Below are 23,914 nucleotides of genomic sequence, written 5' to 3'. Positions count from 1 at the left end.
TTAAGAAAAATTAATTTTCCAGCTCCTTCAAAATGATAAGACTATTGCAATAATAAAAGTGCATAGATTTATGCAGTACTTGCATTTATGCAATACTTTTATCACATCAAAGCACACCACACCACATAGTTAATTGGCTTAAAATATTGTAACCTATATAGGTAAACGTGTTAGCAAAATGGCCAGTTAATCTATTTTTGCTATTGGTCATTGAGGGAGGCACCAGGAGAAGTTGTTCGTTTTGAATAGCGCTGAGAGGCCTTTAATGCCTATCTGAACTATTGGAACAGAGAGGTGCAGTCAGTTTGATCTCTTCTGAGGCACATTATCGCTGCCTGTGCAGCACTCCCTCAGTGCATTCAAATGTTAGCTTTTGTGATCAGTTTCGAACTTGTAGACGTACTCAGTCACTGTGGTCAATATCAACTAAAATGCATAAGTGCCACCTGCCTTATTTGCAATTGAAGGAGATTTACTGGAGTTCCATAATGGTTAATTCATTTTTGAAACAGAGCAAACATACAGAAGACTGGCCTCAGGCTAGGTGAAAAATAGTATGAAAGCATTCTTTCCAACCAACTCAAAACAGCATTACAAGTTCGTGCTTGTTTGGCCTGAAGTACTTTTGCGTGAGAACGTCATTGCCCAAGGAACTGTTGCCCATGGAAGCAATAACACGCTCATGTTGTAGAATGGGTTAATAGTTCATAGTACAAACCTGTATTTGTAGATTTACTGTGTGCATGTTGAAAGATTGGATCAGATTGTGGAAAAAAATGGATGCCAGCCTGTCTGTCTCTGATGATCCTACCTGTACTACACCATAATTTAAATAGTTTTGAGTTCTTAGCGACATCATGGCTCCACTATATAATAAATATTACAAAATTAGTTGGTTCAGCAAAATCTAGAAACTTAAATGGTACCAACCACTGTGCATCTATGATGTATTGGTGCAAACAGTTTTTGTTAAATGCTGCATTTTAACATTTTAAAAAAACCTGTCCAAATGAATATTAATGCTCAAAGGAGCCACTGTGTTGGCAAATACTTCAAACCTGCTTCAATTGTAAATCATGAATGAGGTACCCATGTAGCTTAGTTGATGCTATTTTTGCATTCACACTGTTGGAAGTGACAGAAAAACAAAGGTTGCTGTTACTACTGATCTTTTTCTGAAAACCCACAAGGTTGGATAGAGTTAAAATCAGCTTAAGGGAAGTCATAATATTTATAACATCTTTGCAAATTGAATGAACTAAAAAGAGGAAACGCTGAAAGTATGCAGCACATTACCCTTTTCAATCCCATAAAAGCGACTTGGATATTTTCCAACTTCTTGAGAAAGGTTAATGTTTTGGGCATAAATCTCTTAGACTTGTGTATTTTCTGTTTTTAATTCAGGTTTCCAATGTTTGCAGTTTCTGGTCTCCTTTTCTGTAATGCAAATTGAATCATTGCAGGTCAATTTTTTTCTACTGTAAATTGGTTGGAAGATACATTTCTTAGTAATTGCAGACCATGTAGAAAGTGCCTATGTGTTTGTGTGTCAAATTTATTTCACCATTATTATCTCTTTTAAGCCCTGGTCATAAGTTAAAACCAATTACATCAGTCCAAACAGCTGTGCTGGAATCAGGGAAAAAAAACATTGAATTCTAGCTAGCTTTTATTCTTCATGCAATTTTTGCTGCCTTAGTTCAGTTGTACAGTAGTCAATCTCCTTAGCTCTTTTGAGTTCTACAACACTAGCTTGCACACTTTTTCTGACATTATTACAAACAAAAAGAAAGACTCATTCAACTAATACAAAAGCAGAAAACTCTGGATGCTGGAAATCTGAAATGCAAAAATACAGCAGGTTAGGCGTAAAGAGAGTATTAGAGTTAACATTTCAGGTCTGTGACCTTTCAACTAATACTCATTCACAGGTTTTGAAAATGGTTGAACTCCTTACTTCTGTCTGAGCCCAAAAATTGTAAGAGCATTTAAAATCCATAAGTAGTATTTACTAGATCTTACTCTGCTCCTTTTATGCTTTTCAATCTTCTGCACTCTGGCTCCTCAATTTTAATTTTTCACTTTAGTGAAAATTCCCTGTGCAAGTTGTATTAAATAGACATGGGGGAACATACTCATGTTGGAGATGTGAAAGGCTTTTAGGGGGATTGGAACGTTTCAAGTTTTTTTTTAATCCTTTTACTTCCACAGCTGAATTTTCAAGCCACCTAATTACATCACCTGTGTTTTGGTGACCCTAAGAAAAATCAATTCTAGTTGCTTCCAACTCTGAGACAGTGTCAGTTCTAGCATTTATGAAAAAACCGGTGGAGGGGAAGGGATGAACTTCCTGATAGTGGGAAAGAGGGTCAGCAATTTCATTCCTCAATTTTTGTACAAGTTGAATTCTGAAAGTAAAGAAAGCATCTTTGCTTTAATTAGGTAGCAAGATAGGTAGTTGGGAAAATGTTTGGTAAAGGAACATCCTGCCTATTGGGGAGATGAAGGGAATGGAAATAAAGCATGAAGTGAATTGCAGGAGGAAGAGGGTGTGATGGGTAGGAGGATTGAGCAGGTGGTTTAAAAAGGGAAGTCGTAAGGGTAGGAATGGGAGTGAAGTTGCATAGTAATTACAGCACAAATTCAGTTTAACAGTTCTTTGGTGTTTATGCTCTACTTCAGCTGCCTCCTACTTTACCTTTCACTAGATGGGATGTGGTAGCTGAAGCAAGTGGAGGAAACATGAATAATTGAAGGAGAGGAGGAGAAAGGAGCTGCTGAGGGCCAGTTTTCTTCCCACGCTTCCCCACGTTTGAACAATGCTGTCTGCAGCCATTAGTGGCTTCATTCAATGCCATTCTCATCTGAAAAAGTTGGGGGAGTAAAAAAAAAAGCAAAATTATGGAGAGAGACAAGCAAATAAGCTTGAATCTATATATAGGCTCTGACATCCTTATAGTTGTTAGAAAATGCCTCAGCTAATGAAGCACGGCACTTTCAAAGTGTAGGCACTGCTGTAACAAAGACAAACAGCAAAAACTTTTTTCTTCAACTTGCTATGTGCAATACCCTGGGAGATTAACTAATAGATTAATTTTGTGTATACCCTTCCTGTCAATTTATGCCATTGCAAATTACTATGCCCACACAATTGAGACGGCATCTCCACTAGCAAGACAAATATGTTTACATGGCTACTTTATAAATGTGGACAGAGAAACTTACAATGGAAGTATAAAAGAAGGACAAAATATATCACCTTTTAAAATGGATTCTAAATTGTGTCTCTGCATCCAGGTCTACTTGGATCCTGTTCTCTAACCTCATTTTACCTGTTGAATACATTTGGTCTTGACTACCTATGTGCAATGCCATTGGTAATTATCCAGTGATATGTTAAAAATCCTTACATCTGCATGCAGCACTTCCTGTCTACAAAATATTACCTTTTATATACCTTTCTGGAGAGGTGGTAGCACAGTGGTAATGCCACTGGACTAGCACAGGCTAATACTCTGGGGACACTGGTTCAAATCCCACTATGGCAGCTGGTGGAATTTAAATTCAATTAATAAATCTGGTACATAAAGCTAGTCTCAGTAGTGTTGTAAAAACCTATCTGGTTCCCTAATGCCCTTTTAGGGGAGGAAATCTGCCATGCTTGCCTGGTCTGACCTACATGTCACTGCAAACTTAGAGCAATGTGGTTGATTCTTAACTGCCCTCTGAAATGGCCTATTCAGTTACTCAGTTCATGCCCAGTTAGGTTTGGGCAACAAATGCTGGCCTTGTCAGCAATACCCAGATCCCATAGAAGGATAAGGAAAAATAATACAAAGCCTTGCCTCCTGTTCTCATTTTTGTCAACTTTGTGAGCATAAGCAGTTTCCATTGTAAATTTCTATAAAACTTTTCACTGTAATTACACCTACCACCGCTGCAAGCAGGAGTGTCTCAGTTTTGCATCTGTCAGCTCTTTGATTTGTATCGCAGAGAGGCTCTTATGCTTCCATCAGCTGTACCCTTCTTCTTTCCAAACTACCATTTTTTTGCTATTTAACTATAAGTTGCATTACCATAGTGACTACATTTCAAAAGTACTTCATTGGCTGTAAAGTGCTTTGAGATGGCTGACAGTTGTGAAAAGCACTAAATGTATGTGTGCACTGTATATAAATGCAAGTCTTTTTTTTAAATCATATCATTCAACAATAAGGGTCAAATGCAAGACTTTACAATGCAGATTGAATAAAATCTGCACACCCTGGTTCAGTGTCCCCTCTAACCCCTGCATCAGCTGAAGACTGCTCTTGGCCTTTGTTCCCTATGTGCAATGCCGTGAGTGATTGACTAACACGGGGGTAATGTACCGTTTCACTACAATTAAACTTTATTAACTCTTCTAATGGTAAAGATAGTTTGCAACTTCTATATGAAAACGTAAGTAGCTTTTTAATCATTTTCTGACCAACTATGGAAGTTAAATGCCTAGTTATCCCCACTTTAAAGATCCTAGTTCAAACTTGTTGATCTCAAAAGTGCATGATAAATATTCCCCAGAGGAGTAACCAAAGTTGACTTGTTAGGTAAATAACGGTTAAGTTGAAAAGATTGCCAATTAGGCATGCATCTGAACAAGTCATATGCACCCTTGTACTTGAATTGAGTGTTTGGCTTTTACGTCAGACAGACTTCCGGGACATCAGCTTATCTAATAGTTGTAAGATTGTCAAGTTAACCCGCATGTAACTTCTATAAGTTAGGTTGTTTTTAATTCATTAAGCCCAATAACAGAGCTAAAGGATCTGATACCAAGTTAAAACGTATACAAAAAAGTTTCATTAATGTCCTTAATGTCAAAATCTCCTAGCTCATTCACTTTGAGTGGGTTTTGTGCCTAAATTAGGAGAAGGAGAGAATGTTGAAGTCTCAAATCCTCTCCATTCACAAGCTTTTGTTCTATTGAGTCCCTTTTTCAGAAAATACAATTATTATGCCAAGTTTGGTTGCAGTCAGAGGAAAAAATAATTATAAACTAGAAAATTAAAATTTCCTATGACATTGAAGGCTTATGTAAGAAATAATAATTATTGCATGCAAGGTGCAACTTGAATGGCTCGATGCATTTGGAGTCTAATTTAGGGAATTTGTGATGCAAATTGAATACTCCATGAGAAGAGTCAATTCTCTGAGCAGTAATGATTGGTAATCTGTCTAAATATTTCTCCAACTAAAATAAATCTTCATTGAAGGAAATTGTATGGTACTTGTAAGGCTTATCTTGGGTTATCGGTATCCTGGTTACTAAAATTGACAATAATTGTGATTTGATGGCCAATCTAATTATCAGGAGAGCAGAAAGTTTGGAATATTGCTAGTGAATTTTGGAACTCTCACTCTGCTTTGATTAATAGTACTTTGAAGACTAGTGAAGAATGGGCTGACCACTGTTGCCTTAATTACCAGGACACCCTCCCGTGATTTTTTTTTTAACTAACATATTTACCTAATGCCTGTAAATTATAAAAAATAATTTGGGAGACTTCCATGAAGTTTCTGTTGGAATGATTTCTTCAAGAATTTTACATCAGCAATGAGGAATATGAAAGTTGGGTTTGAATTGTTTGTATTCTCACGGAAAAGAGAGCACCCACTTCACCAGTTTCATTTGTTCCTTATTTGATGAACAGTCATTATTTTATTTGCAGTGCTTCAGATATTGCAGGGAATACATATCCAACAAGAATTTAACCAGTTCTTTCCACTCTCTTTTTTTCTCTCCCTCTCTCTCCCTTGCTCCAAAGTTACCTACCTGTCTAATAGAGATCTACTTAGATATCTTTATAAAAATAGCCTTATTCCTTTACATAGTGCTGTAGTTTGAGTTAGATCTAGATTATTAATGATGTTTTGGACTTGGATAAGCTTTCGTGACTTGTAATAATAAACTAAGACTTTTGCTTGGTCCATGTTGAATAATTGCACTCTTGTTCCTAAAAAGCCTACCTAATTACATTAATAGAATTACTATGATTCAAATTAAAGAGAAATGGCACATCAAACTCCTGTGAATGCTCTCCTGTTCTAACTCATTGTTGTATCTTTGCTCTTTCCCAGATTCTAATTAAGTAGTTCTGTAAGCTATACGTCATTGCTCATGTGGCATGATAGATCTAGTAGATAAGATGATATTGACAGGCGATCTTGTTTCAGCCACCAGATATCACCAGTTTTCTTAGTTAATAATATAATAAAAGATTTTCTGAAACTAGGAGCATCTATGTTTCTGTGAATAGCAATGTAGTTAAATAGCCATTTAACTTAGTTTTACGCACCAGCTGGAGGCAACTGTATCCAAGTGTTGGTAGTCTTCAGTCTTGTACACTGCAATATGATGTGTGAGATAAAGGGCACGGAATTTCAAACTACCCTTGTCCATTTGCTGAGTTTAACAGTAATTGGACCATCTATTAACCAGTTTAATTGGGCTGTGATGGCTTGCACCATGACTTGGAAGTGTCTTTAGATATCAAAGTAAGTATTTAATTTATTGCAGAATTAACTTTTTTAAAAGAATGATTCATTCAAAATTTAACATGTTTCTACTGAAGGCCAAGATACTTAATACTGTTGCAGGTGCTAGACAGTTTTAACACCCATTATATTTTATAATACATCCGATGTGATGGCTACTGCAAAAATTTATTTTCACATGTGTAAGGTCTATTTTAAACATATATACTATTGCAGCAGTAATGTAATAATTGGAGAGTTATGTATATCATGAACCAACTGCATCTCTAACACCTACGGTAGGATTTGTAGGGAAAGTTGAAGCTACTAGAAGACCAGACTGGTGGATACTACACCAAATTGTTGTTCTCCTTCCCCCACAGGCACTGACTATCTTGTGGCAATACATTTCAGTGATTTCTATTGGTCTTTGGTGCCAGTTGATCTGCAGGTTAAATACAGATAGGACGTAGGTGGTGACTTGCATGACATCCTAGGCAGATTCTTCATGCTATTTTTAATACATTAAATTACAATCATAACCATTTAAGAACCACAATGATGTATATAGTTTACAAAAATGTAAATGCAATATGTATGAGAAATATATTTCCACCACATTATTTTCCATTTCATAAAGATGACATTATTTTCCATTTCATAAAGATGACATCATCTTGGAATTAATTTTCTGTTTTATAATGTATGCAAAGAACACCAGTAAACATTTCCAAACCCAGACTGATTCATACTTTAAATTCCAATGACGGTACAATCAAACCAAAAAAATCATCAACCTTAAACATTTTTTTTTTAAAACCTAGACACCAGATGTCATATGGTGTCATATGGCAGAATACTTTGAAGGTCTTTGCTTTGCGCTAAGTGGTGAACCCATTTTATGCAATGCACATTTTGTCCTGAGTGTTCTTGTACAGTACCTGTTGCTACTTCTCCAATCCCAGCTGATAATACTGGACAAGTCAGATCACAGAGTGAAACCTAGCTTGATAGATCCTCACATTTTTTTCAAAAACCGTGGAGGTAAGTTACTGAACATATTCACAGGAGTCTGTTGATGAACTTTTAACAAAAAGAATGAAACATTTATTAAACAAGAAAAATTAGAAATAATACACCAGAGAAAATGGTTGGAAATATTTTAATACAAATGCAAGAAATTGATTCAAATATTCACTATTCCTTCACCCCAGCTATATCTTTAAAGACGCATACAAATTTGGAAAGATGAAACAATTCACTATATCTATCTTGTATTCTAATATTCAGGCCCGCTGGGAACTGTATTTCCTCCAAATTCCCAATACCTGACTGCCAATTTAAGGTTAATATCAGAGCTTGTCAAACTACAGTGATGCAATAAACAGGAAAAGAAACATAAAAGTGTTGATTAGTCATATGGATAGAGAATGCAGGAGAGAATCAAGCTGAAAATAGAAAGTACAGAGGAGATCTGAAGAAGAGAATATGAGAATAGATTAGTGAGTAACACAATAGGGAACCCAAAAGTCTTCTATAAACATAAAAAAGTGAAAGGATAGTTAAAGGAAGAGTGTGGCTAACTAGGGACTGAAGAGGAGATGATCTTGTGAAGACGGCGTGGCTGAGATACAAAATGAGTACTTTGCACCTCTTCATTGGAGAACAGAATGCAGAAGGAGGTAGCAGAAATATTGGATAGGATAAAACGAGATACTTAAAAGGTTGGAAGTCCCCAAAGTAGAAAAAGATATCTAAGTTACTGAGGGATGGAAGGGTTGAAATTGTGGAGTGTCTATCCCCAATCCTCCTCAAATATGTGGGTGATGCCAGAGCTGTATTGAAAATATTACAATAATAAAAACAGAAAATGGTGGAAGGAGAAACAGTGTTAACTTTTCAGGTTGTGCTCCTTAGAGGAAGATAATAGATTTGGTGTTCAAAATCAGAAAGGGTTTTGATAAGAGTAAATAAGCAGAAACTGTTTCTGTGGCAGAGGGACCAGTAAACAATGGATCCAGATTTAATGCGATTGGCAAAATTGACAGAGGAAGCATTTTTCTACATGAGTTGTGTTCTGGAATGCACTATCTGAAAGATTGGTGGAAACAAATTCAGTAGCAATTTTCTAAAGGGAATTGAAGGGGAGAATTTTGCAAGGTGATGGAGAAAGAGTGAGATTAGTTGAATCATTCTACCAAAGAGCTAGCACGGCACAATGGGGCAACTGCTTCCTTCTGTGCTTTGTCATTCGATGATTAATAATGAAACCTATGAAACTCACCATATTAACATCCATGGTGTTTCGGCAGTGGAAGAGACCTATAGTTTCTGATATCCTGCTTGCCACAATTGTATGCTCCAGCCTCCTTTACAGAGCAAATAAAAATCAGCTCTTGTTTTCGGAGTTTCTGATTCTATCCTGGGCACCCATTGGGAGCTGGGTTATAGGTACCTGAGAAAATGGTGTTCTTTTCTATTACTGTGCAACCATCAATTGTTGTTACTGGATGCACATTCTGTATAAAATAGACTAGGTTTGATAAGTGTTAAGAAATGTGTGGTCACCTGCTGGTTTTAACCTTTAATTGTATGCCAATAAACATATTCAAATGAATGGCATATTTTTAAAGCAAGTGTTACGAGTATGGCATATGTTTCTTTTCATGATATAGGGGAAAGAGTTTGAGTTTGGATTCAGCTCATATACATTAATATAGTCCATGTGGGGCTAGGAATGGGTTTTGCTTTCTTTGATATGTTTGTGACCAGATGCAAGAGGTACACATCTTCCAGGGACTGTTCCAATGTTTCTAAAAAAAAAAAAACCATGAGTTTAAATTTTTAGAAATAAGGAAAAATCACAATACTTCGTACTTCAAGCTTGTACAATAAAACGTATTGGGGCCATGAAGTGTGGCAATGCATTAACTTACTATGGTATTAAGGAGAGATTGAGCATCCTGAATAGTGAGAGTTGTTTTTGTGGTTAGTCATATGACATCCTAGGCTTGAGAGTAGACACCCACTTTTGGCCATAGTGTTGGAAGCAATGAAACTATAATATTTTTAAACCTTATTTTCAGATCCGTTGATCTCAGAAAAGCCAGAAAAATTTAAACGAGCAACATCAACAAACAAAAGCCGTCAGCAACTTCAGAGGGAACGAGCATTACAGCAGCTGCAGAGTCGCATCACAAATGAGCACAATCAAGCTGCTCCTAACCTTCAAGATCAACAACTGTCCAAACCAAAGATGAGACCTCCACAAGCAACAGAGCCACCATCACCCAAGCTAGAGCCAAAGCAGGCTCTGCAAGTAACTGAAAAACAACCAACAGAAACTGGAGTAAGCCACCAGAAAGAAACAAACAAACCTGAACCCAAAGCATCATTTACATTCCAGGATTCCTCAGTCCAAGAGTTATCAACACAACAGATCAAAGGGGTGGAATTGTTAGTAAGTCTAGAAATAATTATAAAAGAACCCTTGGAAACACTGGTCAATTATTCAAGCTGTCATCTTATATAACTTATTCTATGCAGCATGGTCCTTGGAAGAGTGGTCAGCTGCATCAGAGTAAAACGAGGTGCAAGCTTAATTTTCCAACATAGGAACAGGAATAAGCAATTCAACCCCTTAAGCCTGTTATGCGATTCAATTAGATCATAGCTTATCTCTATCTTCATTCAATTTACCTGCTGAAGTTCCAAATGCCTCATACCTTTACCTAAAAATCCCCTCTATCTCAGTTTTGAAATTTTGAATTGATCTAGCCAGAATGGCTTTTTGGAGGCAAATATACCAAACTTCTACCACCATTTGCGATAAGGTGATTCTTGGCTTCATCCTTGAACAACCTAGCTCTAAGTTTATGCCCTTTTGTTCTGGATTCTCCTTCCAGAAGAAATTGTTTCTATTTAACATATATTCCTAATCATAAACAGCTCCTTTAGATTGTATTCCCAAGTACAGAAGGCTGAGGGGCAATTTTTTTAGCCCTTGTATCATTCTTGTGAATCTGCTGCGCCCTCTCCAAGGCCAACTGATACATCTATGTAGTGGCCTGTGCTGATGTGAGAAGGGAAAATTGGCGAGGGGGTGTTATTGGTGTGCATACCTCTTTGTGGCTGAGCCAAGTACATCAATGGCAGTGACAAGGAACAGGGTCATTGCCACAGGTGTATACCCAAGGGAGCAAATGGAGGAATTTCAAAGTGAGAATTTCTGCTAATGGAATTTCCTATCTGCTAAGTTGTAGCAAAGTAATTTTGCCCTTGTACTATGAAGATGTGGTTTCTGAAATAAATGGAGAAGTACGATAGAATACTGTTCTGAGCCAATCAGGATCTCTCATTTTGGACTAGCAATTTAAGTCTATCTTTTTAATGTACAGCAAATTTGTTCCATATGCAAAATATAATTGTACAGTATTTTCTCTTGAGCAAATGTAATTTACTTGTACTCTACAATTTGCCCATATAGAACATTGATCACACTCTCTTCTTTCTCTCACCATCATTCCACTTCACCCCCCACACCCAAATTCTGATTAAGAATCTGTGGGGGGCCAACGGTGTTCTGCAGCTATCTGTAAACGTACGAGTTTTTTTTTATCTTCATCGGAGGTAATGTTTCACCCCTGTTCGTTAATGTTTGTAAGGAATATAATTCAAAAATTAATGGACAGATTTCAAAGAAACTTTGTACACAGGCTATATCCCAAGGAAAAATTGATTACTTTTGGGAAAATGAGGCTCCAGATCCTGGAATTTTTTGAAGGATCCTTAAACATTGGGAGTTAGAATGAATTGACTTTTTTTTAGAATGTTGAATTGTTTTATTTAGAATGTTGTGTTACCATATTCTGGATTGTCTCAGCTATTGTGGTGGAATTTGCCACAGCTGCCAAATTGTGAGCAGAGTTTTCAGAGCAGTTCATTGAATGTGGATTGGCCTGAAACCTCTATAGTAACTTGGAGTGCTGTGAAATTGTAATGTTAAGTTACCACAGTGTGGCAGAAATATGCATTCTACTGAGTGCTATCTTCACTTGTTTTGCATGTTTTACTTCTTCTGTTAATCATGGGTAGATGTTCCTGAGCAATCAGTTGCTTATTCTTATAGCTGCATAAAAATAATATATTTCAGAAACAACCATTACTTAATTAGAGCATTGGTCTTTCTCAAATTTGGCACAAACTTATTTTTAAAGTAGTAACTGACTAGTTTTCAGTAAAAACAAAATATTGGAAACACTCAAGTGAGTTAATATGCATGAAGGTGTCAAATCATCCCCTGGTATTAAAGCAAAGTCATACTTGTAATTGTATTTTTACTTTTCTATTCGGCTAGTTCACAAAGTAATGTCATCAGTGAGCTGTTGACTAAGTCAGCTGATAGAAAATAAAAGAAAACTTGTAAAGAAACATTACCAAGTCAATTTTATTTTTCCACAGGCGTGAGAGATCACGTCTGGAACAGCTGCAACTGGAACAACGATTAATAGAAGAGAAGAATAAACGCAAGAAAGCACTTCTCTCGAAGACCATTGCAGAAAGGTATGGAATTTTCTTAACGGAAGGTTAAGGTGATTAATTAAATCAGCCCATCAACACTCACTTGTTTTATGTACTATTGTATGCCTACAGAGCAAAGAAGTTACTTCACACCAAACTTTGAGCCATTGGAAAGGTTAATTTTTTTTTTCCTACATTGTCAAATTTGTCCCAACAATTTGGATGACACTGGAGCCCTGCACTTTGCCAAAGATTCCAGGTTAACAAAAGAAAATATTTTGGTCACTACCAGCAATCCCCATATTTGCCAAATTTGGGTTAGCTGCAATTTTGTACTGTCATGTAGCCTACCAGATTTTTTTTATTTACTCTTTAATGGGATGTGGGCTTTGCTGGCTGGGCAAGCATTTATGGCCCAAGAGAAGGTGGTAATGAGCCCCCTTCTTGGATCACTGCAGTCCATGTGCTATAGGTATACCCACAGTGCCATTAGGGAGGGAGTTCCAGGATTTTGACCTAGGGACAGTAAAGAAACGGTGATATAATTCCAAGTCTGGATGGTGTCTGGCTTGCAGGGGAACTTGCAGGTCTTGGTGTTCCCATGCATCCGTTGCCTTTGTCCCAGCTCTCATAGTTAAGACTCCAGTGGATAATGGCCACTTGGGTGAGGCATGGAAGGATGATCAATAACTGCAAATACGTAACCAGAGGAGCCATTGCCTACCCAAGAGATGGGGGGATATTGGAAATAAAGAGGGCATACCTTTATTTATTAATAAATGACAACATTAAGTGTATACAAATATCAGTCATTAATTTTTCTTCAGCTTCATCTAAAGTTTGTTAGAGTTTAAAATTTAAATGGTTATTTTGATAGTATTTTGTGCTAAGTTGTCAGTGTCTATATGTCTAGTGCAGTTCTGACCAGTTATTCTGATCATTCCAGGTCTAAACGAACCATGGCAGAAACTGTGAAACTAAAGCAGATCCAAAAGGAACTTCAGACCTTGGATGTCTTGTTATCGAGTGATGTTAACATCTTACGGAATCGGATTGAACAGTCCAGCTGGGAATATTATCAGGCTAAGTAAGAATGTGTTTGCCCTCTAAGGCACAAAGTCTGCTTCTGTTTTAACCATTCAGAACCAAGTAGTAGAAAGTTACAACCGTTCAAGAATTACAAATATAGGATGTTTATAAAACCCTCGTGCAACTTCAAACTAACTTTGGATGACAGCAAATTGTAAACAGCAATGAAAGCATAATTCACTAAGTTTTTTAACATTAGTTATGACCACCTCTAGCCATTTTCAACCAGTTGCAACATCTGAATTAAAATCAATCATTAGCAACATTAATAAATTAGACTTTCATATGCTGTTTACAGATTTGCTTCTGTTATGTGTACATAAAGTTATTGGAGGTTAAAGTTGCACAAGAAGTTTATAAACATTGTGCAGAATTGGGGATATTCAATCTCATTGAGTTAGTATAAAATTTCATGTAAACTTCATGAGCTGTTTGCTGATCACTCTTCAAGTATTTATAGAAAGACTAATTGGATGGTGATCGAATTGTAATTCCAGCCAAATGTCCCAATCTCACTAGCTGAGATCCTGAACATAATTCTGTCATTGATTAACACCAACTAACTACATGGACCACAATATGCATTTACCCACTGAACTCTCAGAACTTTGTTTTGTAATACACTTTTTAAATTGGAGGTAGTTTACAACTACTTTTGAATCCTGATTAATTTGTGATTTGCTAAGAAATAAAATATTTCCCAATTCTCGAAGTGTAACTGTCAGTAATTCAGCTTAAACAATCAACAGAAAAAGCTAACCATTTTACCCTGCTGTGATTATTGACTATTAAAATGGCTTACTTTCTTAAGTTGACATTTGAATATCATGTGTGCTACAGCTTTTTTAATAAAACATAACAGGGAAGAATTTTATGCTTAGATCAGAAGTTCTGTAGAACTGGATAATTCTATTTTGGAATTTTATGCTTGGATTAACTATGAATTTATTAAGATTACTGTTTAGGCCCTAGGGTAAAAGGAGCATTTAGTGAATATTTGTCATGTGTACCATGCACATAATCTCAAAATAAGAAATACTGTGCCTGTTAAAAGAGGTTGTGATCAAGACACGGGCTTGGACTAGAACTGAATAATAATAACTTTAGCAAGCAAAATGATCCCACTCGTTTTGTAACAAATGAGGCTTAGATTTAACCATGTCACTAACAAACATGTTTTTAAAGATTTTGAAGTTTGAAAAAAAGTGTATTAGTTCAGCGGCGGGAATAATTGCCATAATCACTTTACAGACTTCACTAACTGATGAGACTAAAATAAGTCATTGCTAGTATTTGTTGTGAATCTCATTAAAAGTAAGAAATAATCAGTGAATTGGTGCAGATTGTGTCTCCTTTGCCCCCTCATTTTCATCATACTTGCATCTACTTCATCTTTGTGTGTAGTGTAGTCAACACAAAGGAAGAATGCAATAAAATACAAGATATTAATAAACTTTCAGAATTAGTTTAATTGGAAAATTAATTTTAGCTATATAGTGTGAAATGACTCTTTGGCACTAAGAATACAGAGGTCACGTACTGCCTGGGTAATAGTTTAAATGGGATAGGGGAGCCAAAGAATCTAGGGATACAGATACACACATCACTAAAAGCTGTAAAGCAGGTTAAAGCCATTTAAAAAGAAATCAAACCAAGTCCTGCTATTCACTTATGTAAGAATGAAATTTGCCAAGAAAGAGAGGACTGAGGGAGCTCCTAATGGAAGTCTTAATGGATTGATAGGGTAGTTGTGGAGAAGAGATTTTCATTTGTGTTAGACCAGAACCATAGGTCATAAATGTTAATATGGTCACTAATAAATTGAGTAGGGAATTCAGGAGAAATTTTTTTACCTGAAATATTGTAAGGTGCTGCCATAAGAAGTAGTTGAAGAATAGATACATTTAAGGGGGAAACAGATAAATGCATAAAAGAGAAAGGAATGGAAGATTATGCTGATGGGGTTAGATGAAGAGGAGTAGGAGTGAAGTTCATTTAGGAATAAACAGCAGCATAGACCAGTTTGAACGAATGGCATGTTTCAAAACAAAAGCAAAATACTGATGCTGAAATTCTGAAATTAAAAACAGGAAATACTGGAATAACTCAGGTCAGGCAGTATCTGTGGACAGCAAAACAGAGTTAACATTTCAGGTCAATGACCTTTGATCAGATCTAGAAAAAGTAAGAGATATATTAAGTTTTAAGCAAATAGAGATAAGAAAGGAAGATGTGGGGAAAAGAATAAGAAGGAAGGCAGGTGAAAGGCAGGTGGTGATGGTGCAAGGCAGAAGGAGACCATAATGGGACAGGTAAAGAAACATAGAAAAAGCTGAATGATCACCAATAGCTGCCATCCCAAAAAAAGCGGGGGGTGGGGGGTGCGCTTGCAGGGCTGAAGTCTGTAAAGCACCTGATTGAAAGACGAAATGCTGTTCCTTAAGCTTGCATTGAACTTCATTGAAACGGTGTAGGAGGCTGAGGACAGAGTGATAATGGGACAGTGAATTAAAATGGCAGGCAGCTGGAAGCTTGGGGTCACCCTTATGATCAGACCAGATATGTTTCACAAATCAGATCTCCCAAGCTGTATTTGGCCTCCACGATATTAGAGATACAGCATCGTTAGCAGCAAATACAGTAAACTACCTTTTAATGTAGTGACCCAGGTCATTGTGGAAGGAACAGTCACTTTGAAATGCTGAAACCTTATGATTCTGGAATGAAGAATTAGGGATGACAGCAAAAGTCTGGAAAATGGAACAGATGTAATCAAGGGGCCCTGTGAAATGACTAGTATTGTGTGGGATGGGACTTTGTTGCTGGGGGAACCCTCACTTAAGAAAAAGGAAGACTCATTGGTGTGGAAAAGGGCATTGTCAGAACCATCTCCCCATCTGTCATAACTAAAAGTATGGCAGAGAGACCTTATAGGATGTGAGATAGAAGGAATTGTAGTCAAGGTAGCTGTGAGAAATAATGGATAATGATCAATGGTCTTTTCCCAGAAATGCAGACAGAAGTTGAGAAAGGGAGGATTGAAATGGACCATATGAAGACAAGTGTAGGGTGGAAATTGGAAGCAAAATTGAAATTTTAAGAAGGCCAAGGAAGAAACAGCCCTCAGGGCATCCTTTTTGGCAATGGAGTTATAGGGGGAGGTTGGGTGCCCATGGTGAAATGGAGCTGGTTAGGGCCAAGAAACAGGATATTCTTAAAGTGGCTGAGGATGTGGGAAGAGACTGGACAAGAGATGGAAAAAGTCAGGATAGGAATAAGTAAATTATGTGGGGCAAGAACAGAATCTGTGGATCTCCCAGGACAGTCCTGGTTGCGAATCTTGGTTAGGGGATAGAAGTGGCCAGTGCTGGGTTGGTGAAACCACAGGTTTGGAGGAGATCAGTGACAGTCTTGGAAACGATGGCTTAATGTTGACGGTAAGGATATGCTTCAGGGAAACCTAGGAGTTGTCATTTGTTCAGGCTGTTTGGTAACAACATCACTCCGTCGGCAGGTCAAATAACAATGTCTTGGTTGAATGTGAGAAAACCGTGTTGCAAATTCAGAGGGGGATGAGTTTGATTGAGAAATTGAAACGGCCAATGTGATGCTGGCAGTTCTTGATGGAAAGAACTCAAGAGGGCAAGAGGCCAGAAGGGGGAGGAGGCTAGGTTAGGCAAGAATTCTGAAGACAAGAGAAAGGGTCCATACTGTGTGAGGGAGGAAGTGTTAGACTCCTGATCAAAGTAATTGGTGTGGAGGCAAAGGAGCTTGAAGAAGAGCACAGCGTCCTGCTGAGCTCAAAATTCATTCAGGAGCGTGTGGATGAAGTTTGCAGCCTTTGCTGAGGACTGTTCAAGATTAGCAAGGATATATAATACACAGCATGGGGAAGAAGGGATGATATCTGAAGTAAACGGACGAGGAGGAGGGTCCAGAGGGGCATTCCTGTACTCTCTAGTTTCAATGTAAGTCTGCTCATTAACCATTTATTTACAGGACTTAAGTGAAATATTCCTGCTCCTGTTTATCCTTACTGAAATTCTTGCATTTCCCAGCTGTGCTGTTCCACTCAGTTCATATTTGGAGCATGCAAAAAATTTAAAAGGTTTTACAGTACTGTCAGCTAGAGCACTGATACAATCTTGTGACCTAATCCAAGCTGTAAATCATTCAACAAATAAGCTGGGATCTTCAGAGCATTGTAATAAAATAATATTGTGGTGGCACTGATGGGGCTGTAATGCTTGGTTGAGGTTGGAGATGATTGTCACTGTGCTTGTTCATAATCTACACTACACGAAATGGCATCTAGTTTTTTTTTAAATGGCATATCTCACACTTCTAAAGCAGATGATCAAGGTGGTTACTAGCCAAGCTTTGCTTTCAGACTAGTCCTATTGGCAGCAGAGCCATCAATTCAGTTCTACTGAATTTATATTGACAGCATTTCAAACTTAAGATTCACAACCTATGTTTATTTCAAGACATTTTGATGTGAAGGGAACAGTTTCTGCAACCGAGCTTAGGCTTGAAACTTTTTAAGTACAATTCAATTTTTTCTTGTTTTAATTACCACAGTCATTGCACTGAAAGTAGATTACAGCAGTTTGTAGTACATATTGTGCTTGGAAAACAGGATCCTGCCGTCAGTTTATGTTGCCCATAATAGTTGATTGTGCTAAGCTATTTTTAAATTTCTAAGTTGTTTATTTGGAAGGACTTAAGAATGCAAAGTATGCACTAGTTATTGTACATGCAGCTCTTGATACTCTTCAGTTCTTGTCCTCACCTTATCACTGGAGAATGCAGAAGAGTCCATTGAAAACCAAGCATTTTCCCCTACTTGATGTAGCAAAGTGAAAGCTAGACATTGATATACCAGCTGAAGGAGTGGGGCAGAAAAAGATAACTTATAATTTATCGTACCGCTGTTGTACATCTCCTAGCAGCTGATAATGACACACATGGTGACCTGAGGAGCAAGAACAGAATAAGTTCCTTACAAAGAAAAGTTGTTTTGAACTGTGTGCTATTTATGTATATCATTTTGCAACTATTTTAATGGCTTGGAGTAATATTTGCACACACAGCCTGAACAGTGAACAAAATTCATCTTGCTCATTGTGCATCCTTTCCTTGCCCTCAGAAAAAGGTATGATAAGGCAGAAGTGGAGTACATTGCAGCAAAACTGGACCTGTACAAGAAGACTGAATTGAAGGAGCAGCTAACTGAGCATCTGTGCACCATAATCCAGCAGAATGAGTTACGCAAAGCTAATAAACTGGAAGAGCTGATGCATCAGTTGGAAATGGAGACAGATGAGGAGAGGCTGGAACTAGAGATTGAAGTGGACAATGTATTGCAGCAGCAGGAAATATTCAAGGGGACTGATCAGACTAAAGCAGGTGATGAATCAGGACAGCAAGCTGTTCAAAAGGGGGACGATCTGAGTCACACAGTTAAACAGGTTGAAAAAAAAGAGACCTCTGCTGCTAATGATACAGGTGAGAAAGATTTAAAGGACAAAGTTAAAACTCAACCAGAGAACTTGAATCATACAATGTCAGAGAAGATTCAAACACCGATTGCTACAAATTGAGAGAGAGAATATGCTTGTGTTTCACAATGGGGTTGGGTGAAATTGATGTTGTTTTCCACAATGTGATCATCCATCTATTGGCAACTTAATCCATACCAACATCAATTATTTTAAAAAGTGACCAAATATTCTAGGTAATTTTTGTGCTCCATATTTTACTAATGAAGAGTTCAACCAGTGAACAAAATTTAAGGTTTTTGGTTGAAAGACAGATCACAAAATCAGTGAGGTATTTTAGACCTGAAGATTGACCTGTTTCTTGAGGCACTTTACAAGTGTTCCTGCACTTGATAGAATCTCCATCACACTCATTTTCTGCAAATGTTGATATGTGCAAATTAGTTAGTTTTCCCCATGATGTCTTAAGATTTTACTGGCCAAAAAGTTGGGGGTGTCTGAAGTTGCCTTGAGAGCTTCTTAATTTTATGCAAACTCTTTTAAAAAATATTTGAATAAACAAATTGTTGATTTGTCTCTGAAGTTTAAATGTACTGTTATCTGTGACAAGTTTATAGGTTTTATTGAAATTTTCAGTGTTTTTAAAAGTAATCTATTTCAACTGAGTAATAGTGGCTAAGAGTTTGAAGATGAAATGATTTTGGGTCAACATTTTTGTATAATTCTGAATTAATTTATTTTTCATCCTCTGAATTTTCTTGTGTGTTGGCATTTTAATATTTAAAAGTGTTGTCTGTAAAGTCTTGTTACAGTAGTTACATCAATATGTCAATTTGGCCTTGGCTTTGAACTGTAGATGCCTTTTTGAAGTTTCAAAAGGTTTGGGTATTATACAAGCAATGGACTATAACCAATTTAGAAGAGAGTTGCAATGAGATGAGTATTTAAAAATTAGCTGTTACAGGTACAGTCTCTCAAATCTAGCTTTTTGAAAACTGGTCATTTTTATAAGCTGCCATGCATCATTTTTAAATGAGTCCAATAACTTGCTGGGATAATTCAGCTAGGTCCTGCATTGGCACGATTGCGTGCTAGACTAGTTGTCAGCTCAGAGCACTGGTTTTTTTCTGTGGTCTGAGCAACCTTTGACCCCACCTGACTTGAGCCTGTGAGTCAGCCTTATTTTCTTATTTCATTTCTTTTCAGATGTTTTTTTTTCTCTGTTATGTATTCCACTTTAATGAAAAGCAACTTATCCACTCCAATTAATAGGTGACACATTAGATCAATTAAATTTGTTTTTTTTTCTCCAACAATCAGCAAGATCCAAAATCTGGCACAGACTCAGCCCAAGTTTTGAGACACTACACAGGAATTGGATAAAAGCAAATTCTATAAATTAGATGCCACCAAAGTGAAAAAAATTCTTGTCCTTTAAAAGGTTTATTAAAAGCTTTTGTTTTGTCATTAGATAATTTATTTGATTTTTAGATATTTAAGTCCACTCCTGTAACCTTCATGGTAACACATTTAACACAAATGCTGCTTGTTTGTTTTGACTGGCTGCTGAACCAATATGGAATAACTTGGCTTTGCTTGTTCATCCACCCCTATTTTGTTTGCTTCCATAGTTGGATGTTAACACTACATTCTGCAATTAATATACATAAATTGTACATGATGGATTTACACAAGATTTGAGCTCATTATTTTGTTTATTTTTGGCTTGTTCACTTCTCAGAAATGTATTTTTATATTTATACATAGCTCAAAATTCAAAAATTTACCCATTTTAAATGTACTTGTGTGAAATTAAACTTGCAATTATGACTCTGGTTATGGGAATCTTGCATTCTAAAATGTATATTATTTTGGAAGTTGCAAGTACAATTTTGTTCAGTTTTTCTTACCAACATCGCCTCCTAACTGCAACCCCCCCCCCCCCCCCCCCCCCCCCCGCCTCAGCATAATTTTCTCTTTCCCCTGAAAAAGACAATGACCTTATTTGGACTATGGTCCCACCAGTGCAAAATAGCCCCTTAGTATTGTTAGAGCCCAGATGGTGTTAACTAGTTATTAAATCACAGACTAGACCGAACCTGATTTTCATCAGATGGCCGCATGTAAGTATGCCTTCCAGTCGGGTCAATAGTTATAATGACAAAAGGCACTTTAGCTATTTGTTTCTTTCCCCATCCCAGCTCTTAATTGCCTAGCCTAAAAAACCTAAAGTCAATTGTAGTGTCTCTATAAAGACCTGCTATTCCTCAAAGTACGGGGAGTATTCTGTAGTGATTTTAAAAAAAACACAGGTAGGATGCAGTTATAAGTGGTCACATCAGAAACCCTATTGATATGTAAATGTACTGAGACACTACTAAATATGTCAGTACTATATTGATTTTATTTTTAAACAGGAAATGAACACTGTCGTCTATACATTTTAAATCAGTCTTGTTTAAGGACCAGCCCTTGAAACTTAAATGAACCCAATAAATACATGAATGTATTTGTTGCAAACACCAATCAAATTTGAACTAGAATCAAGTACTCAGCCACTTCAGTTAGTGGGTTGTTAATAAATAAGAAAAAAAATTCTTATTCCTCTGCTTCAGTTTTCACACACATCTTTTTTTCACAAAACCTTCACCCGTTAAAAGACCAGGTTCCAGATTAGGCATTGCCAGTTGTACCCAACAGAACAAAAGCATACTTCATATCAGTTTCCCTAAACTCCCCACCCAGCACATGGATCCCCTGACTGTGAGGCAATGCTACCAGTATGTGTTGATCAGGTAATTTCAGGTACAAATCAGATTGACTTTAAAGATGGGTCTAGAATGAGTATAAAGTGCATACAAATTGTTAGAGGGTTTCAATTGTTCAGGATTTGCATGCATTGTTTAAAAAACCAACACTTGTGTGGGGGGAAGAAGAGCAGTGCTTCTACAATGTAGGCATTCTTGGAAGAGAAGTGGCAGTGAATTAATCAATAAGATAAAAGCAAAATACTGCGGATGATGGAAATCAAACAAAATTCTGGAGAAACTCAGCGGGTCTAACAGTATCTATGGAGAGAAAGACAGTTAACGTTTCTGTCTTTCTTCCCACAGATGCTGTTAGACCTGCTGAGTTTCTCCATTTTCTGTTTTTTGTCTGATTTCCAGCATCTGCAGTATTTTGCTTTTATATTATACACTTGTGTGGGTGCCAGTTGCCAATTTCATTTTATATTCCAGGGATTCACCATCACTTTTTGTCATTGCATACCTAAAACTATGCTCTCCTGATACTGCCCTCTTCTGGGGTCTGAAAATTTCACATTTGCTTTTCTCAAAGCTGCAATGGTTCTTTTAAGTTTTACTATTCTTATAATTCTCTTGAATAATTTTTGCATTTTGATGTTGGATCCATTGTTTCCTTTAAAGAGGTGTGAAGTTTTTGGAGCAATTTCCCTGAATGCTTTTACACCAAAGAGTACAAGGAAAGGAGAGAAAAGCTATAATATGCATAAATATATTTTCCTACTGTAAACATGTTTTTCATACCAAACTATAATAGCTGTTTTCTCTATAGTTTGCGTTAGTGCTACTGCTATTGCTTAGCTCTACTCTTGCCTACCTAATGGTAGCCAGAGCATCTCCATCAGTGGAAAAGCAAAATATTGCAGATACTGGAAATCTGAAATAAAAACAGAAAATGCTGGAAATACTTAACAGGTCTGGCAGCATCTGCAGTGATAGAAACAGTAAACGTTTCAGGGCGATGACCCTTCATCAGAACTTCATCTCCATCAATGGTTCCCTTCTGTTCTTCACCTATGTGCTACTTTTTGGCAACACAATCCACATCGACTTCCACATATGCTGATAACACCCAGCTCTATCTCAGCTTTTTTAAAATTTGACCTCACCACTACCTCTATAGTCAGACTGCTAGTATAACATCCAGTTTTGGATAAACACTGGTTTCTTGCAGCTAAACAGTGACAAGACAATAGTAATTTTTTACCCTTGTAATTACCTCTGTACTGTCCATCCCTGGCTCCTGTCCCAGATTGAACCATATTGTTTGCATGAATCTCATTCAGCCTGTGAGCTTTCAACTCTTGCAAAAATTGCCAACATCAACATATAACAGTGCATAGCTCCGCTTTCTACTGAAAGTATATCTTCTTTACCTCCAGACATGACTACTGCAATGCTCTCTCCTGGTCAACCTCTCCAAAACTTTGCTGCCTCTATCTTATGTGGATTAAATTCTACTTGCTTATTAGCTGCCCGGTCCCCCCAAAACAAAAAAAACTGGCCTACCTCAGCCCCAACCTCTAATGCCTCTTTATTTAAATTTTCATAAGTATAAACCCTCTCTCGGTCTTGGTTTCTTATTTCTGTAATATCCACTAGCCTCACCTTTCTCTGTTCCTCTGAATCCATCTCTTTTGAGTGCCCCCTTCAACTCCAACATTGATAGCAATGCCTCTAAGCTAAAACTCTCTGCCTCTCCATCTTTTACCTTTTTCAAACCCTCCTTACAGGTCATCTCTTTTAACCAAACTCCTCATTACCCATCCCAATATCTTCAACAGATTTGTATTTCTTAATTGCACTTTGAAACACACTGGTTTTTCCACATTTAAAGCACTATATAAATACAAGTTATCCGGGGCTTGAGCAGAAAAATCATGGCTGACACTCCAGTGCAGTACTGAGGGGGCATTGCACTGTCAGAGGTGTCCTTCAGATGACACACTAAACTGAGATCCCATCTACTTGGGTGGATGTAAAACATCCCATTACACTATTTTGAAGAAGAGCAGGGAAGTTATCCCCAGTGTCCTATTTGATAATTATCCCCCAAACAATATTACAAAAAACAAGATCTGGTCATTATCTCACATCTGGTTGTGCAAGTTTGCTGAGTGCAAATTAGCTGCCAAGTTTCTGATCTGACCACAATGATCGCACTTCAAAAAGTACTTCATTGTGTGAAAAGTGCTATATAAATGCGTGTATTTTTCTTTTAACCTGAAATGACACCTTAAACAATTTAATTGTTTAAAAAAAAATTGAAGTAAGAACCTATTGTATTCTATTGCGAATTCTCTCTTCCATCTATTTCACTTCCCACGTTGCTCTTGTTACAATGTGCTTCATACTCTACTGTTTTAGACTAGCCAGGTTTTTTTTAAAGTATGGGTATGTTCTGCTCTCAACTTGTATAAATGCAATGTTCGGCTAGCATAGGTGAGTTATTGTGTTGATAGCACATGACGTTTTGCCTGGCAACAT

At 37.1% G+C, this 23,914-nt stretch overlaps 1 protein-coding gene across 3 annotated transcripts in view; it reads left to right on the top strand.

Moving 5' to 3' along the window:
- The window catches only part of gorab (golgin, rab6-interacting), a 35,426-nt gene extending 14,968 nt beyond the window's left edge, over positions 1 to 20,458 (top strand). Inside the window, exons 2-6 of one of the 3 annotated variants that reach the window (XM_041208675.1) lie at positions 9,600 to 9,973; positions 11,072 to 11,142; positions 11,974 to 12,075; positions 12,980 to 13,120; positions 18,272 to 20,458. In XM_041208675.1, the coding sequence (XP_041064609.1) occupies positions 9,600 to 9,973; positions 11,072 to 11,142; positions 11,974 to 12,075; positions 12,980 to 13,120; positions 18,272 to 18,725 (1,142 nt within the window). In that variant the 3' untranslated portion in view covers positions 18,726 to 20,458. Of the gene's footprint in view, positions 1 to 9,599; positions 9,974 to 10,999; positions 11,143 to 11,973; positions 12,076 to 12,979; positions 13,121 to 18,271 lie in introns of all 3 variants that reach the window. The other 2 variants (XM_041208674.1, XM_041208676.1) reach the window with 2 other exon arrangements.
- The last annotated feature ends 3,456 nt before the right edge of the window (positions 20,459 to 23,914 follow it).

This window comes from Carcharodon carcharias, chromosome 16 (genome assembly GCF_017639515.1).
Source record: "Carcharodon carcharias isolate sCarCar2 chromosome 16, sCarCar2.pri, whole genome shotgun sequence".
NCBI classification, from domain to species: Eukaryota; Metazoa; Chordata; class Chondrichthyes; order Lamniformes; family Lamnidae; genus Carcharodon; species Carcharodon carcharias.
Note: the sequence above shows the minus strand (reverse complement) of the source record. Positions and strands in the feature narration are given on the sequence as shown.